Source organism: Danio aesculapii, chromosome 14 (genome assembly GCF_903798145.1).
Source record: "Danio aesculapii chromosome 14, fDanAes4.1, whole genome shotgun sequence".
Lineage (NCBI taxonomy): Eukaryota > Metazoa > Chordata > Actinopteri > Cypriniformes > Danionidae > Danio > Danio aesculapii.
In genome coordinates this window covers 36743026-36760564 of record NC_079448.1, presented here as the reverse complement: position 1 = coordinate 36760564, position 17539 = coordinate 36743026, and the positions used below count along the sequence as shown (strand labels likewise).

Below are 17539 nucleotides of genomic sequence, written 5' to 3'. Positions count from 1 at the left end.
CGTGTATTTGTGTCTTAACTTGTATTGTGTGTTGTCTCAGTCTGTCTTCTAACCAAAGCTTCAAACTCGTTAAGAGCCTTGAGATGCAGTGTAGTGGGGCACTAAGACCCAGTGGGATAATGGAGGGAAGTCGGTGTCTGTCTGTAAACTTCATTGAGAATCTTTCAATGCGGTTTGTGTCATTTAGGTCTATATCATCGATGGGTGCACGGGCTGCTATGTACCTTTCCAACACGTCAAGGAGTTTCTGATTCCTCTGATATGGAAATAAACAGCAAACGTGAGTAAAATGACAGCATGGCTAAATGATGATTCACAAAAGATCCAGCTTTATTTACCTAAACCTAATGAAGCGACTGTTAATTTGGATAAAATTGTGTATTTGTTTAGCCAATTTTCATTTCATGCATGAGACAAAAAAGTTTTGAGAGCGCAACTGAACATTTAAACTTCTGCAGTTGTTTCCGAGGGTGCACTGGCTGCAGCAAACGCTCCTGTCCGTATTTCCATGTTATTCATGAACGAATCACTCTTTTGAATCAGACCCGATGAACCAAATCACTAAATCGAACCGGACGGTTTGTTCATTGTAGCTGAGCGGTTCTCAAGTCAACCATTCAATGGTTAACGGAAACATGTGTATGTGAGTCAATGAGCTTTTTATTAAATCAAATATTTGATTGACGTGGAAATTTATAACGATTTGATGGTTGGCATATCAAAAACATTAAGTAACAATAGTTTTTTTACTTGAATGGACTTGGTGTGTCTTAAACTGTTGCTTTTTATGTTCTGATTAAGTAAATATTGGGCTGGTATAGTTTCTTCTCACATGCCTCATTTAGAAAGTCTTGGGGATTTTGAAAGTGATGACACTTATTTTCTCTGGTCATGTTTCAGCTGAAAAAAAGAAGGAAAAACAGCTTAAACCAGCCTAAGCATGTTGGCTGGCTTTAGCTGGTCATCCAGGCTGGTTTTAGAGGGGTTTTGAGCTGTAAGGTTACTTAGCACAACAGACCAGCTTGAATGACCAGGTAAAACCATGACCAGTCTCTCCAGGCTGAGAGACCAGATAAACCAGATAAGACTAGCCATTTATTTTAGGCTGGTTTAGCTGTTGTGTTTTTCAGTAGCGACATGACGTAACCCATTCATGCCAAAGCATTGTAACTTAGTGACAGTGGTGGAAACAGTACTGAAAGTCATACTTTAGTAAAAGTACAATTACTTGTCTAAAAATGTAGTGCAAGTAGAGTAAAAGTATCTGTTTTAAATATTACTCAAAGTATGAATAAAAAGTAGATCTTTAAATTCAAAAGTAGTCAAGAAAGTAGAGAGTATTACACTGTAAAAATCTGATGACTGTGCTGCATTTAGTTATTGCCCAGCAGGGACACAACATCATAAGACGTTAATATTAGGTTAGATTTAGGTTGTGATGTCAGGTGACCAAAATATAATGTCTAGCCAGCATCTAAGGACATTATTTTGATGCCCAATAACAACATCAAATGACATTGATATTTGGTTAATTTTAGATTGTGTTAGAAAGTGACCAAAATCAACGTTGAGCCAACAATTAAAATTTTATCTCCATAGACAAGAAAAAACAAAGTAGTGACTGCAAGCTGAAGGAAAGTAGTGGAGTAAAAGTACCAACACATCACTGAAATGCACTCAAGGGAAAGTAAAACTCAATTTTAAAACTACTAGGAATTTACAATTCCTGAGAAAAACTACTCAATTACTGTAATTTTAGTATTTGAAATTTGTTACTTTACACCACTGCTTACTGAACATTGTAGTCAGGAAATACTTCAGTTGCCATGTTGACGTTTTCACATGGCTCAGTTGGTTCACAACACTGGCATTCTCTTGCATCCTGTGGCCCCATGGGATAGTAAAGTGTCCATTGTATGCATATTTTAGAATTTCATCAGAAAAACTCAACCGAGTACTTTCTGCTAACTCTTTTATAAGTTTTATGAATTTGCGCACACTTTTTTTTCCAAACCCCTTTTTTTTTTTTCAAAAACTACATACAACAGGGTAGCATGTAGTTCATTCATTCATTTTCTTTTCGGCTCAGTCTCTTTATTAATCAAATGCCAACTGACCAAGGCTCGAACCAGCGACCTTCTTGCCGTAAGGTGACACCACTACCCACTTTGCCACTGTGTAGCCCCTGGTAGCATGTTATTTGGAATGCAACCCTGGCCTCATGACAAAATTGATATGTCATGAAGAAATAGACCTTATGCCTGTAGACTTTTAATTTTGAATAAGCTTGCCGGTGTGCTTCCAGTGAACAGTTATGCCATTAAAAATGTGCCATGTTTAAGATCTGGTTTGTTCAAAATCAATGATCGCTGCCTGATTGAGACAATATAAAGCAGATCTCGCACTAGACAGGAAGCACTAAATTAAATTCCATTGTCTATAGTATGTCTTTAAAGTAATGAAACTTACTTATTGAAGATAGTCACATCCACATTTCACCACGTTTTTCGGCAATTCCATGCTAAAAACCTATTGATGAATCACTTTTGTGAGTGATTGGTTGAAATGAATTGTACATGAGAACCAATCCCTGGAAATCAGACTGATTTCCTGTCTCCGTTGCCATCAGCACCCCTTGCAGTGCCTTATCTGTTACCCACAGAGCTTTGCTGCATATGATCAAACTCTGACTTTAAACAGCTGCTGTTTCTCCCATGTAATGTTTCTCGTCATTTCTGCTTCACAAGAATGTACTGTTTTCAGTTTAATGTTGATCTATTTCATACAGATTCTCAACTTCAAAAGTCCAGGAGAAACTACACACCTGGAACATAAGCCTGCTGTGTGTGGCATAGTGATTCAGAGGCTTGCAGCATGGTTTAGCTTTCAATTTCTCTCAGGCTTTCAGATCTCTCATACTCTTTGTTTATAATAAGTGAAGTCTGTCTTTATAAGGAGCTGAGTTCTAACAGGGCCTCTATGGAGAAGCGGTAGTACTTCTCTTGATCTCTTTCAGAAGTCCTACTGTTTTGATAGTTGCTGTTTTGGCATGACGCAGCAATGAGAGCATCTCTCCTTGCTTGTGCCATTGGCTCTTATATTTGTCTTTCCCTCGCTGAAACAATGAGATGAATCCTGCTGGCTTTCAGAACGAACCGGCTGGGTCTGGTCAGGCTGTGGTCATTGCTGTACATGTTTTTGCACTATTCCTCCCCTCAAAGCCGCTCCCAGCGATGTTAAACCCGAGTCATCCACCTAGTTTACACAACATATCAAAGATAAAAAGGAAGATTAGTAGGTCTCCTCTAGTGTAAACCCAAAGTTAATGATTCCAAAAAAGGTAAAGTTCACTCATGAAAGACATCAATAATGACACTTTTTCTTGTCTATCCTACTTACTAAGTCTTTGGCTTTCTTTAACAACTTGCACCTCCCCATAAATGAAAAGCTCCGTTAACTCATGACACAATTCCTTAGACATCTGGGATTGTGTATAGGATCATAAAACGCACAACTTTACACACCTACAAATAGGGACAACTACCAGGTAGACACATGCAAGTAATTACAGAGCAGAGAACATCGGTTTACATTCAGACACCATACAGCAACTCTCATCTCTTCCACTTTCTCCGGAAACATACAGTATGTTTGTCCGCCACCCCATTATTAGGTTTCTACAGGTGCATTTCAAAACCACCAGCCTCATGCCGTTGCAGAAGGTGAAGGCTGTGTCATTGGTTACTGTTTACAGCAAAGTTCTTCCTCACTTGCTGCCAGATTCCTGATCTGTAAGAATGCGAGAGTTTACAAAAACACAAGGGATAGAGGAATAAAAAAACGATGTCCACCTGGCATCCACTTTAGAGCGAGCATGTTTCTGTCACTATTTTTAACCCATCTTGATGCTGAATGTCTCACTGGTGTGTAGGGATAGGTATCGTTAAGGTTTAACGGTATTACTACTTTTATCGAAACCACTTATTGGTTCGGTACTTTAACGGTTCTCTTATTGGTACTTTTTGTAGTGTGTGTTTTTTTTTTTTTTTTATGAAAAGAAAACAAAACAAATTCAACAGAATTAACAACACTTTGTTTTATTATTATGTTTTTAATGTAAAATAAAATGAAACTAATAATTGTAAAACAAATAAATGTTTTCCTTTAAAAGCATGTACAATGGTTTGAAGGAAAATTACTCTTTTAACCATTCTTCTGGAGAAAAATCAACATGTTTGACTTTTCTGGCAGAAGTCTGGACCTTTTTTGGTTTATTGTGCTCCCTGCAGTTGAAAATACCCTCTTTTTGAGTTGCAAAATGCAGTTAAATGAGATAATGTTTATGATTTTTCATTAACACATTCATATAAATAAGTTAACTGTTTTTGGGAGTTAACTGTGTTTTTAATACCGTTTTGGAGCATCTTGCAATGTAAAAATAAGCTTTTTTTTTAATAAGAATAGTTTATTATTAGGCTTTTTATTTTTAAAATACAGCTGATGTAAACACATTTTTAATGTTTAAGATTTATTTAGGCTACCGCAGAAAAAAAAATAGTTTAGTACAGTACAGTCAAGAAACGGTGGCAATACTGTTTCTTCACAGCCGAGAATTGAGAAGGCTTTTAAACTTTGACGTGCTCACTAAAAACACAAGCATTTCTCCTGTGAGATTGGCAACTGTGCAGACGATGTTGGTCAGTTAAATTATGCAACTGTAAGTAATGTTTACTCGGCAATAATTACCGATTGCAGAACCGTTAACGTCAGAGCTTATCGATACTTGTGTCTTTTTTTCTAATTTAGCACAGATACCGATAAAGTACAGAGTTTCAGCACCTATCCCTACTGGTGTGGGAATGTAAAAACTATCACGTTATTTCAATCAAGCAATTGGATATAGTAGAAGTGTGTGAAGCTTCCTGCTGTGTCAAGATAGCCATGCCTGCAAATCTTCCTGCTTCTTTCTTATTAAGTTTTAATATGCAGACTTAATATGTATCTACTTCGGGAGACGGTAGGCATATTAAGTCTTCTTGTATTCATTAATTTGTAAAGGGCCCATCCTGCGAACAAAGCCCGTCCATGCATGAAAGTCAGCCCCAGATGGGAAGAAGTTTAAACAGGCATCACAGTTTTTTATTTAGTTTATTTCATTTATTTATTTGAAGTAGGGCTGCATGATATTGGAAAAATCTGACATTTTCTGCGATATATATTGATATGAATACAATTCCACCAGATGACTTGAATAGCTCTATTTGGAAAGAAACAATTCATTTAGAGTGATCTGGGTGATTTTGTAAAAGTGTAAATATTGCATAAAAATAAATGGAGAAATGAAAAAAGTTAATTAAACAGTGCTTACAGAGTCAAAAAGTATACAGGTACAGTATACAGGTACAGAAACTGAATGATGAAATATAAAATAACACTTACATAGTTTTCATTGTATTAATAACTCAGTAAAATTATTTGTCATTAAAGTTACAAATGTACTTTTTTGTGCCTGAAAGCTTTACATTCTCCTGAAATACCTTTAAAACACATGCAAATGATAAAGTTTCACTCTGTTATTGGTATGCTTGGCAATGACTCCACAAATCTCATGTATTCTCAACTGTTGTGCTGATCAAATCCTGCGATGTGACTATTGTGGACACACACATTGTGATATCGATGCTGAAACGATACATTGTGCAGCCCTAATTTGAAGCTATATGTCGAGTGACAACCATTATGTCATTTATATCAGTGTTTCTCAGCCACGGTCCTGGAAGATCACCAGCTCTACACATTTTTCATGTCTTCACAACCAAACACACCTGATTCAGATCATCAGCTTATTATCAGATACAGAAAGACCTGTGATGGGTGTGACAGACAAAGGAGACATCCAAAACATGCAGTGTTGGTGGTCCTCCAGGAACGTGGTTGAGTTACACTAATTTATAGGACATTGATTTAGAATGTATTTAAACAATTGTTCAGATTATACATGGTTTAAACCAGATATTACAATTCAAATTTTAGACTTTTTGTTTTACTAGTCCTGTGTCGGATGGTCTATTAGGTTTCATGTACAGTAAATGCAGCAGTGACACACTGTGCTGTTGAATGTCAACTTTAAGGATTGTAGATGCCAATGTGTTTATAGCTGTGCTTACTGCCATTGACTTATTATCAGATTGACAAAAATCTTTTATTTACTATTTATTTATATTGAAGATGATTTTTTTTTTTGGCAATTTTGTATTTATTTGATAGGACAATATATATTGACAGAAAATGAAGTTGGTGAGTGAGAGGGAGAAGGGAACACGAAAAGTGAGCGAGTTGTGATTTATAGTTGGGACAGCCACTGCTCAATTACAATATACTGTATGTCAATGCACTTACCACTAGGATATGAGCACTGACCAAAAACACATCTTAATACCAAGTATATTAATACCAAACTGGGGCAATAATTTATCTTTAAAGGATAGATCCACCATTAAAATTACAATTCTGTCCTTATTTATTTACGTGCATCATGTTGATGTGGAGGGTGAAGCAGTGGCGCAGTAGGTAGTGGTGTCGCCTCACAGCAAGTAGGTCGCTGGTTCGAGCCTCGGCTCAGTTGGAGTTTGCATGTTTTCCCTGCGTTCGCGTGGGTTTCCTCCGGGAGTCCAAAGACATGCAGTACAGGCTAAATTGTCCGTAGTGTGTGAATGTGTGTATGTGTTTCCCAGTGATGGGTTGCGGCTGGAAGGACATCCGCTGCATAAAAACAAATGCTGGATGAGTTGGCGGTTCATTCCTCTGTGGCGACCCCGGATTGATAAAGGGACTAAGCCGAAAAGAGAATGAATGAATGTTGATGTGGAGTTCTAATTTCCGCCACAAGTCCAAAGACATTGAATTGGGTAAGCTAAATTGTCCGTAGTGAATGAGAGTGAATGAGTGTGTATGGATGTTTCCCAGCGATGTGTAAAACGTGCTGATAAGTTGGCGGTTCATTCCGCTGTTGCGAACCATGATTAATAATAAAGGAAGTAAGCCGAAAAGAAGATGAATGAATGTTGATGAGGGGCAGCAAACTGGTGAAGTCATTTACTCCAATACTCTAATCATTAAACTTTGGACGTTCCTGAAAATAGACCGTGTGTGAAGCAGAGAATGAGATGCTTCAAGCCAGAGAAGCAGGTAGGCGTGAAGGGGACTCTACCTCTCCCTGTTGACTCGTTGAGTGTGTGGGATTGTCTCTTCATGTAAGACGCTGCACTGAATCATGGTTATTGTTTCCTTCAGACTGCGAGCATGTGGAAGAGTTTAGGAGTGTCAGGAACAAAGATCATTTGTCTTGTAAATCCTATAATGAAACATGAATTTGCACTACCGCTCTCGTCCAGAGATCAGCGAAAATGAATAGCAACAGTGTTTTCTTTTTCCATGCAGAAGCCTGCAAGCCTGGTCTGGCCTTGATTGTTGTATGTCACGGTTGCAAGTTGGTACAAAGCAACCTGTTCCCTCCGGCTTACGGGAATTCCACTTTTGTATAAATACATGGATATGGATAAGCAGGATTTAGTGAAATAATGTGACCGTCTGTCAGCCGTCGACTTCGGCTTGAGACCTGACAGGGGAAATGCAAGGCATGCATGCTCTTGTGATTACAGCGTTGACTTGGTTTAGAATCAGCTTTGTTTGCTTTGACCGTTTTACGTCTAGGACCACCCATTCAATCTCAATCAGCATCATCTGACTTCTTGCTAAAGACTACTCAATCAGCTGAAATGGACTAGACAATGCACACCCACCAGACTCTCATACATGATAATGGAAGCGTTTAACAAGGTCTGTATTTTAGGTCTTTAACGAGTCTCCAGTGACTCAAAGTGCAGGTTGCACTGATTTCCATGGTGAATTGTAAGGCTGCCACGGTGACACCATTTGACAGTGCCAGGAAATTTTCACCATGCAAAGGTTTCAGTGGGCAAATTATGAAAAGATGTGCACAGTTAGCTTTAAATATGCTCAGTGGTCAACCGTGTGTCCACCAAAGTGTATTTAGCCAACTGAAAGGCCAGATGTTCTTCTGAGCATGCATAAACATGATGGAAGTCTCATCACCAGAACAATGTACTGCCTAGTTTTTATAACCGTGTGTAAATTTCATTGCAGCATGCTCTTCAGATTTCAGTTAGCATAGTGCTACTTCATTTGTCTTTAATGTAAACTAAGGCTGTACTCCCACTAGGCATGGTTACCTTGAACTGAGCACAGGCACGATTTCCCCCAACATGAATGAATACAGCGATTGTAAAATATGCAATTAACTAATTGTTGTTGGCATATTTAGAGTTTTAACATTATTGGGCTGGATTTAATTGACCATTGGGCTAGTTTTGACTGGCCTTAGGGTACAGCTGCATGATTAATTGAAAAAAAGGAAGATCTCGATTGGACCAAACACACACACACACTCACAATCTTAATCCAGCGTCTTTATGATTCAGCCAATTATATTTTCAATTTCGGGAGAAGCATAAAGACAGTCGCACAAGTCTTCACATTGTTTTATATACATTGCTCAGCAACGTAGACACCTCCAAATGGTGTTAAAAGTGTCAGATATTGTATTTATAAGGTATTATTCACCTAAAAATTTAATTTCTGTCTTAATGTAATGATGCATTTGTGGCCATAAAATCACACGTGAGCTGACACACTGTTAGTTTACTACTGAGAGGATGCGCGCGTGCCTGCGAATGATGTCTACTTTTGTGAACAGAACCTGCATAGACTGTGAATTACAAGTAATAAAGTTGTAAATAATGTTCAGTTAGTTGCACAAAGCAATTGTTTGGGAGCTGTGTGGGAACTTTGCTTCACCAACCCCCCCCCAAAGTTACAGCAGCCATGACATGATCGCACTTACAGTACCAGTGAAAGTGAAACCAAAAGTGCGAATTTACATGATAATATCACAATTTATAGTTATGATTATGACAAGCATTTGATGTGTTTTTTTCTTTCATAGGGAACACAGTGCTGTGCATGAAAATAAATGTTTAACAGTGTCAGTATAACTACTCTAGCCTATATAGTATTAGTGCAAAAGGGAATCTGATAATGACAAATGTCTAACTTTACCAGTGAAATACAGTAAATGCTCTAATAATGTTCTCAATGACAAATGACAAGCGCATGTCTCAAACATAATTCAACTTCAGAATTACAAATAGTTGTATTCTGATGTCATCACTTTACTGTGCATTAACGAACAGGACATAATTAAAGTCTGTTCCACCATTTCAAGTCTATCCAAAATTTAGCATTTTAACCAACAGTAGACCCCACACACAGTTGTTTTACCATAAATTTAAGAATTAATAATAATAATGATAGCCTACTCGCATTCACCTTTATTTTACATCTACAGAATCGTGAGAAAATTGTGATCTTGATTTTAAGCAAAAGAAATTGTGATTCTCATTTTAGCCAGAATCGTGCAGCCTTACGTTAGGGCTAGTTTTGCTGTTATAGCAACCCTGCATTTGGAGGAGATGTACTTCTGACGACAGAATTGTGTTTCCCTGACAAGATTTGCATGACAATCTCAATTTTTGCTGAATCATGGTTTTGATTTCATTTTGATTCATCATGCAGCTTTACTTTGGCCTTTATGGAAAACAATGTTTGTGCATTGATTCCTGCTAGATACACAATATTTCAAGGTGGTCTGTCTGTGGTTTGTGTGTATTCAAGTTACTTTAGATAAAAACATTCATTAAATGATTAAATAAGTACTCTGTATATTGTGAAAGGTAGGCAGTCCACTTGGATTTATCTGCACAGGAATTAGTTAACCATGCACATCTTCATACAGGTGCAGATAGTGTTAGCGTGACAAGCTTGATTTATCTCCCTGGTTGAGAGAGAATGGCTGTTAATCAAAGCAGAATTGCACAGTAGCGTCCTACAAAACCTGATTTGTATCTTGTGTATCTGAAGCAGAATCGTGCTGACTGTTCTACAGTAAATTTATAGGAATTTGCTCTTTGCTTACTCAGGGGTTTGCTTTGGTTCTAATGAGTTCTGTTCCAAAACTAAGTACACTGTTCTGTCTGCTGCCTATAGGCATCATGGAACCTCAAGAGTATCTTATGAATGCTCTGCATAGGTAACAATTTTGTGCGCAACACAAATAGCATCCTCTAGGGTAGCGGTTTCCAACAGGGGGGTCCCGGCCCACAAGGGGGCCTCAGCGAGCTCTGTGGGGGGTTGCATCATATTTAAAAAAATCAATTTAGCAGTGGACAATTAGGAGAACGATCATGTTGCCTTAGTTTATTTTGTCCCCTAACGGACCAAAGAATGGACAAATTTGTAATTCGTCCTCCACAAAAAAGACAGAGTCTCACTAATTTGCCTTCAGTGACTAATAGTAATGACCTAAGCATACTGGACCCAGGTGAGGAATCTCCAAGCATTTCGGGTCAATACTGGAAACACAATATGCTGGAAATACCAAGATAGTTACCTAAACTATGGTTTTATTCCATTTTCTCAAAGCAAAGCGTCCCTGATCCAGCCACAGTGCATTATCTGTGCCAAAGTTCTTGCTAACGAATGCATGAGGCCATCCAAATTAATAAGACATTTGCAGACGCCTCCCTGATACCGCAAGGTGCACCCAATACAAATGGCCTACTGATGTTTTGCTTTTATATTAGGCTATTATTTGTGCATAAACATATCTAGATATAGTAATAAACATACCATTTGTTTGAAAACTATCTTTTTTTGTCATACCTACTGCAAACTTGTATGAGCGATAATATCATTAAACGTGGAGGGTGGTCTTACAATATTTTATGCGGGAAAAGGAGTGTCACAGGCAAAAAAATGTTGCTCTAGGGGAAATTCATGGACACTTGGCACATAAATGGTCAACTGAGATGCATTATTATTTCTACCTTATATTAACATGCATTCAAATGTTTCTCTTGTCACTGTTTTTGTTCAGATTTAGTTATTTGGGCAAGCAAGTGGATGAAAAAAAAGTGGATTGCTATGATTTCGTACACCACAGTGAACAATTAATACCTTTTTTGATGCAATTTTTTGTCTCGTAATATTAGTTGAGTAGAGTAGATGGTCTTTTGGGGCATTGTTTTTTCACACAATGAAAGCAAACCAATCAAATGGAAAAAAAAATTAACAAGATTAGTGCTTTTATACCCTGTTTACTTCTTTGTCCACATGTAATCAGATTTACAAAAGTACATATAATACGTTATTAACAGGACCTAAGAATCTTAGTGTGTTGCTGTGCTAATCAGCACATTCCGTATTGAAATAATTGCTTCTAATCCAGATGCATTCTAAAAATGCTGGGTTGACGTAACCTAACGTTTTAGTCAATATGGACAAACCCAACCATAGAGGGATTAAAAAGTGTTAATATGTAATAGAAAACATATAATGTCAGGGCAGCACAGTGGCTCAGTGGTTAGCACTGTTGTCTCACAGCAAGAAGGTTGCTGGTTTGAGTCCCGGCTGGGCCAGTTGGCATTTCTGTATGGAGTTTGCATGCTCTCCCCATGTTCGCATGAGTGCTCTGGTTTCCCCCACAGTCCAGCGCTACAGGTAAATTGGATTAACTAAATTTGCCTCAGTGTATGAGTGCATGTGTGAATGCAAGAGTGTATGGGTGTTTCCAAAGGAAAATTAATGAATGAATGGGTTTGTTCATATTTGACCCAACATTGGGTTATGACAAGCCAGCATTTTTTAGAGTGTAGGGATACATAGTATACAGTACTAGCGACTAAATTTTACTATACTCTATGAAGTAGGGTGTTGGTTTTATTACTTTTGAAGATGCCTCATGTAAAATTGTGAAATATTACAGTTAAAACAAGTTTACTTTTTGAATATTTTTTTTTTCTTGTCACGTAAAAAATGAGTTGTGCTTATTTCTTACTATTGCATTTAGAATAACTTTACCATCAAGCACTTTAATAATTGGTCTCTAAGTAAGGACACAAGTGTGCATGTATTGTAGTAATTGCATACTAAAATGCTGCTGTTTTTAGAGCAGCGCAGTGGTGTCATCGCTCCACTCGAGTTTCTCAACTTGGTTTCTGTCTCTTTTTGAACAGTGAGAGTTTAAAGGTCAGGGTTTTGACCTAACTCTTGGAAGTTTTCCATTTTCTCTGATATTTTGTGCATACCCAGACACACTCACTCCAATTAATATTCCCTCCGTGAGGATTCCCAGACAAAGCTTCCAGTCTTTCAGCAGCCACAATAGTGCAGAGGCCTGCACAGTCTTAATAGTGTCAGCGAAACACTGCATCTCTTTACTGTGTTAAAAAAAGAGGCTTGAAGGAAGGCATAGCTGCAGAATGAAATCATGGGGGTTTTCGGGTGATAAGCAATATGAATTAGGCTGGCAGGACTGAAAGCATTCTTTGTGTTGAAGAGAGGCTGAATCAATGTCTCCGTGCCATATGGTGAGGTTTTCGTGCCCAGATTTTCTTTCTCTGAAGCACTGACCTTCATGACCAGGCTGTGTTAAAATCAACGGCTCTCATTTCCCCTGCTGACCCCATTGCTCTCGCGACAGTGTGTTATACTGTATTGGTGTGAGTTCCACAACCTGCCGAACCCATTTACTCACTGTTTGTGCCAGGTCTCCATGGCTCAGATGACCTCAGATGGGCTGTTTGGGGGATTTCCCTCTGCACTTTTCCTCCGGCTGACGTTGAACAGAAGCACAGACCTTCATAAAAAGAGATTAGACACTCTGACCACAATTGTGACCAGATTTCAAACCTCAAGAGTTGCTGCTGCTTGTTGGCGACAGTGTAACAGCGCCTGTTATGTGGAAGCAGATGCAGAGGCTTTATTTTTTTTCATCATGACCCTTTTCCTATACCACATCAGCTTCTGTTTTGGCTGCTGATTACTCTCAAACCAGAAAGTAAATAGTGTTGAGTGATTTGATATCAGGCTCTACTGCTGCATTCATTCCTTTATTTTTAGAAAGTTTTGATTTATATGGTAGAAATTACAAGGTCAGTAATGCACACATTATAACTTTACCATGATAAGGGAGATATATACACAAGTAGCAGTGCAATATGGCTGTATATTGGCAGTGGTTGGAGGCGTGTGTTGGCTCGACGCCGCATTGAATTGAATTGAATTCGCATGTTATTTAAAAGGAAACAATTCAGATGGTGCTCTGTGACGTGGCAAAAATATGAACATTGTCCAGAGTCATGGCTGGGCACCGCGGACAGCCGCCGACTTGCGTCTCCGCTGTGCATACCCTGATAGAAACCTATGTTTACAATTCTAAAATGCATGGCGCTGCATGCCACAATGCAGCGCGTCGCTGAGTTCCGCATCTGGTGAGCGAGTGAGTGCGACCCCCTTTAGTGTCTCACCAGTGATGATATACAGCCATATTACACTGCTACGAGTGTAATATTGCATTTTTACAACGGTTCGATGGCATAATCGTGTGTATTAAAAACTTCCATCGTTCATATACATCTGCAGCTGTCCGTCAGAACAGCAGAAACCGCTGCTCCTTCACACACAAATGTTATTTTAGAGCTAGTATTAGAATGATTCTCTAGCATAATGTCTAAAATGATGACAAAACAGGTGATTTTGCTCTCATTTTAATATTATAAGGCTGAATGGCATGAAATGCCATCAGTCTATGGGAAGTTAGGATAATTTTACTGACTCGGACCTTTGAGTCTCGTTCATTGAGATGAACGAATCTTTTTTTGAATTATTTCGTTCAGTTTGCCAAAATATTATTGAAATATAATGAGTTGCTTCCAAACTCATCTACAACTAGCCCAAACATCGATCAAACTATAAACAAGTCAAATCTAGAAAGCTATAAGAAAGTGAAAATAATCATTTATTGTTTACTCAGTTTTTTGTCTATGTTTATGTTAGCTCACCTCTTCTGACAGGTCTTCAAGTTTGAGTGGTTTGTTCATGTCACACTGACAGACCCATATAAGCTTAACCCAATTCACACACTCTGAGCCAAAAGGAGCAATGATTGGTTCACCTTTTGACTCTTCTAGTTTTGAGTCAGTAGTCCATCACGTGACAGCATGTAAAGAGAGATGACTCAAACCGAGGACTCGAGGAATGAACTAATCGAATCTTATTCCAGCTTTAAATGCATATGATTGGCTTTTGTCTTTCACGTGATGAACGAACAACGATTCAAAGCCAAGGGCTCGAAAGACGAACGGATCAAATCTTTTTTTCCGGCTCTGACTGCAAATGATTGGCTTCTGTTTTCACGTGATGAACAAGTGACTCAAACCTGATAGAAGACTCGAAAAAGGAACTAATCTTCCGCTCCACCTGCACAAATGTGTGCATGCGCAAATGAACGAATCACTAACTGGGAGGACTCATCATTCTCTAGTCATACAAAAGATTCGTTCTTGAATGACTCATTCATTTCGAACGACCTATCACTATAATAATAAATATATATCGCAATAAATATAGCACTACAAAATACAAAAGAGAGTGATCGACTCAGAATGTCACTCACCTGTTCTGTAATGATTTGTTCAGCTATAGTTTGAAGCATATGCTGAAAAATGCTGTTTTTCTCCCCTAAGGACTTATTATGCAGTCTCTGTCGCCATCTTGTAGTGGAACGTTAACCGTCTTTACTCTGCTCAGTATGGCAGGCTGGCCACTGATGTGCTAAATACCCTGAAATTATGAATATTTTAAATAGACACTATTATTATAAATAACCTGCATCGTTTCAATTTAAACAACTACATTCTTGCCTAAACAACCCGCAAAAGTACATTATGTTGTCCAACAGCTGCAATATCTGTCAAACTGTAGTCCTCTGCTTGCCACTTGTGAGGGCGGAGTAATACCGGGGTGAAGAGGCTGTACAAGTACCGATATTACTTAAAAATCTCACGGTTATCAGCCAATCAGATTCAAGAACCGGACAGAACTGTTGTACAGTTGAATTTACAGTGGTATAATAGGAGACTAATATGAAGTTGATTGACTGAATTTCATAAAAAGATAAAAACTTGTATGTATATATTGTGTGTAACAAAATAAAATACCTTTACATCATCTTGGTGCCACTTGAATGTTTGCTAATTTCCTCTTTTTGACCACGAGCCCTTGTTTGAAAATTTATTTTAACTCAAATTATGCTTCAGTTTTATATCAGGGAACAGAAATATACTATTATGTGCAGCAGATAAGCTAATTAAATGTGTGAATGGCGCTTGAGGAAGATTTGCATAGTAAACATAATAGTACGTTTTTATACAACTTATCAAACATGAAACAAGAACACATCCTATTTACTGTGATATATGAATGTGTACATCTCATGCTTGCACAGTACAAACAGAGGCCTGGCACTGAGGACCTGCAGGCAAACGGGTCTATTAAGAGGAGTGAAGGGGAGTGTTAACATAAAAGCTTCCTGCTCCCCACCGAGCTAAAACTCTGCCTTCAAAGCTAGTTAATGCTTAAACAGGTGAGTGGGAGTTACAGGCTCCATAACTCTGCCGCTGTGTGTAGATACAAGGAGCGCTGTGACCTGAGGGAGGCCCCAGTCTAATGGCCAAATCCCCCCCTCCGCTTCCTTCAAGCAGCAGCCAAAGCCTATCACTGGAGCAGGGGTCATTAACCACAGCAACTCCCCCTTCAAAACACTGCACCATTGAAGATGGGCTCTCGTGTTTGGCCTCCCTCTATTTATTTTACTTAGTGTCCTCATTGAGTGTTTGAAAGCTCTGAAGTGTGCAGGATTGTTTTTCTTCAAGCTATTTATCCATTTTCGAGTGCGCTTTAGTGCGAGTTGGCCAGGGTTTGTGGCGTTAATGTTTCTGTATGTGATATTGCGCTTTGACCTAGCTAGTTTATAAAGAAAACAGAAGAGTTGGTATTTGGGGGGAAAATACTGTACATTGGGGGTACATTGCTGAAAGCTTTGAGAATAAGAGGATGAGAGTGCAGCTATTGGTTTAACTGGAAACCAGCTTTATGAGTGTGTGTCTCTGTGTGTGCTGCTTCATTTTATGATAACCTAAAGCATGTTCTCATCTATCATAAAGCAGCAGGAGTGACATGTAATTTCCCTTTTTCCACACAAATGTGCATGGGCTTTAATACTGTACATGAGTCAGATCTCAGAGAGAATTATATAAGCTAAGCTGTTCCACATGTTCACCTGCTACCTCTCTGTAGTCTTTTTCTCTATGTGTGTGTGAGATTGGTTTATTGTGGAGTGATAAGGAGGTGGTGGTGCAGGATTTAAAAAGTTTATTTAGCAAGATTAATTTAGAAGATTAGATCAAATCAAAAGTCCATTTGCATACCCGCCTCTTAAAAAATTCAAGTGACCAAAAGGGTACAGAGATTGCAATGACCAAAATGAATCTTAATACCAGATTTAAAGGCAATGTATGTACTTTTGCCCCCTGGAGTGTTCTTATTCACAACAAAGGAAGGCGTATTTTGATGATGTTTTGACTGAGCGTGAATTCGTGGGAGTCCTGGACTTACAGACTCCCCTATTGTCATAGTAGTACGAAGAAGAGTAAAGTTCTTTGCACACTAATGTCTGAAATTTTCGCAAGCGTTTTTCTCGTATTCATATGAAAAATGAATACGTATTCATTTTCTTCTCCAAAGAAGAAAAATGAATAGACTGCATATTGTGTTCATCCAATACTACATAGAGAAGAAGCTCATTATCAAAGAGCTGTGCTGGATTATCCCGAAATGCAAAGTTTATTTCAGAAAATCAGTGGAATTTTGATACATTCCTTGTGATGCTTCACACATTCACATACAAAAACAAATCCTGAACAGTGACTGGTAGTATCCATAGACATTATAATATATGGTGGCCACTATGATGTGTCGAAGCAATGGAACGAAAGCTGACGTACCATGCTTTCTAAAATAATGTCTATGGGCAGTACATCAAATGCATGGACACACACACCAAGCAGCAGCAGGGCAGAGATGTGCCAGTCACTAAATCCAGTCATGGGTTCTCAACTTTCTGTCTTTATTTCATGCACTGTGTTTGTCATAAAGTTATCTGTAGCTCGAAAGACGGCATTCTGTATTTAGCTTTTTGCTTGAACGGTGGCTCTGATCTGTCAAAACACCTCTCAAAACGCTTTTTCGGATACGATAATCTGAAAAAATTAAACCCGGTTCAAATTTTTTTATGACAGATGAAAGTTTCAGAGGCAGTGTGTCAATACGACTGACACAACATGCGGTGGAATTTATTTTTTTTAACGTGCAAAAATTACAGATGAAAATTTCGGATTTAGTGTCCAATGGGCTCCCAACCGACCCGTCTTGAAACATGGACCAAGGAGTCCAACGAGCAATTGTGAATTGCGAGGTCATGGAACAGATTGGGGTAATGGATCCGGCATATTACCTGTAGATATAGAGGTGTCGCACCACAGTGGAGAGCCGGGGATAGGGG

The 17539-nt window shown here is 38.6% G+C and overlaps 1 protein-coding gene across 1 annotated transcript in view; it reads left to right on the top strand.

Moving 5' to 3' along the window:
• Positions 1-183: 183 nt before the first annotated feature.
• afap1l1a (actin filament associated protein 1-like 1a) overlaps positions 184-17539 on the top strand; it is a 73011-nt gene continuing 55655 nt past the window's right edge. Inside the window, exon 1 of the mRNA XM_056472481.1 lies at positions 184-280. Coding sequence (XP_056328456.1) covers positions 262-280 — 19 coding nt within the window. The 5' untranslated portion in view covers positions 184-261. The remainder of the gene's footprint in view (positions 281-17539) is intronic.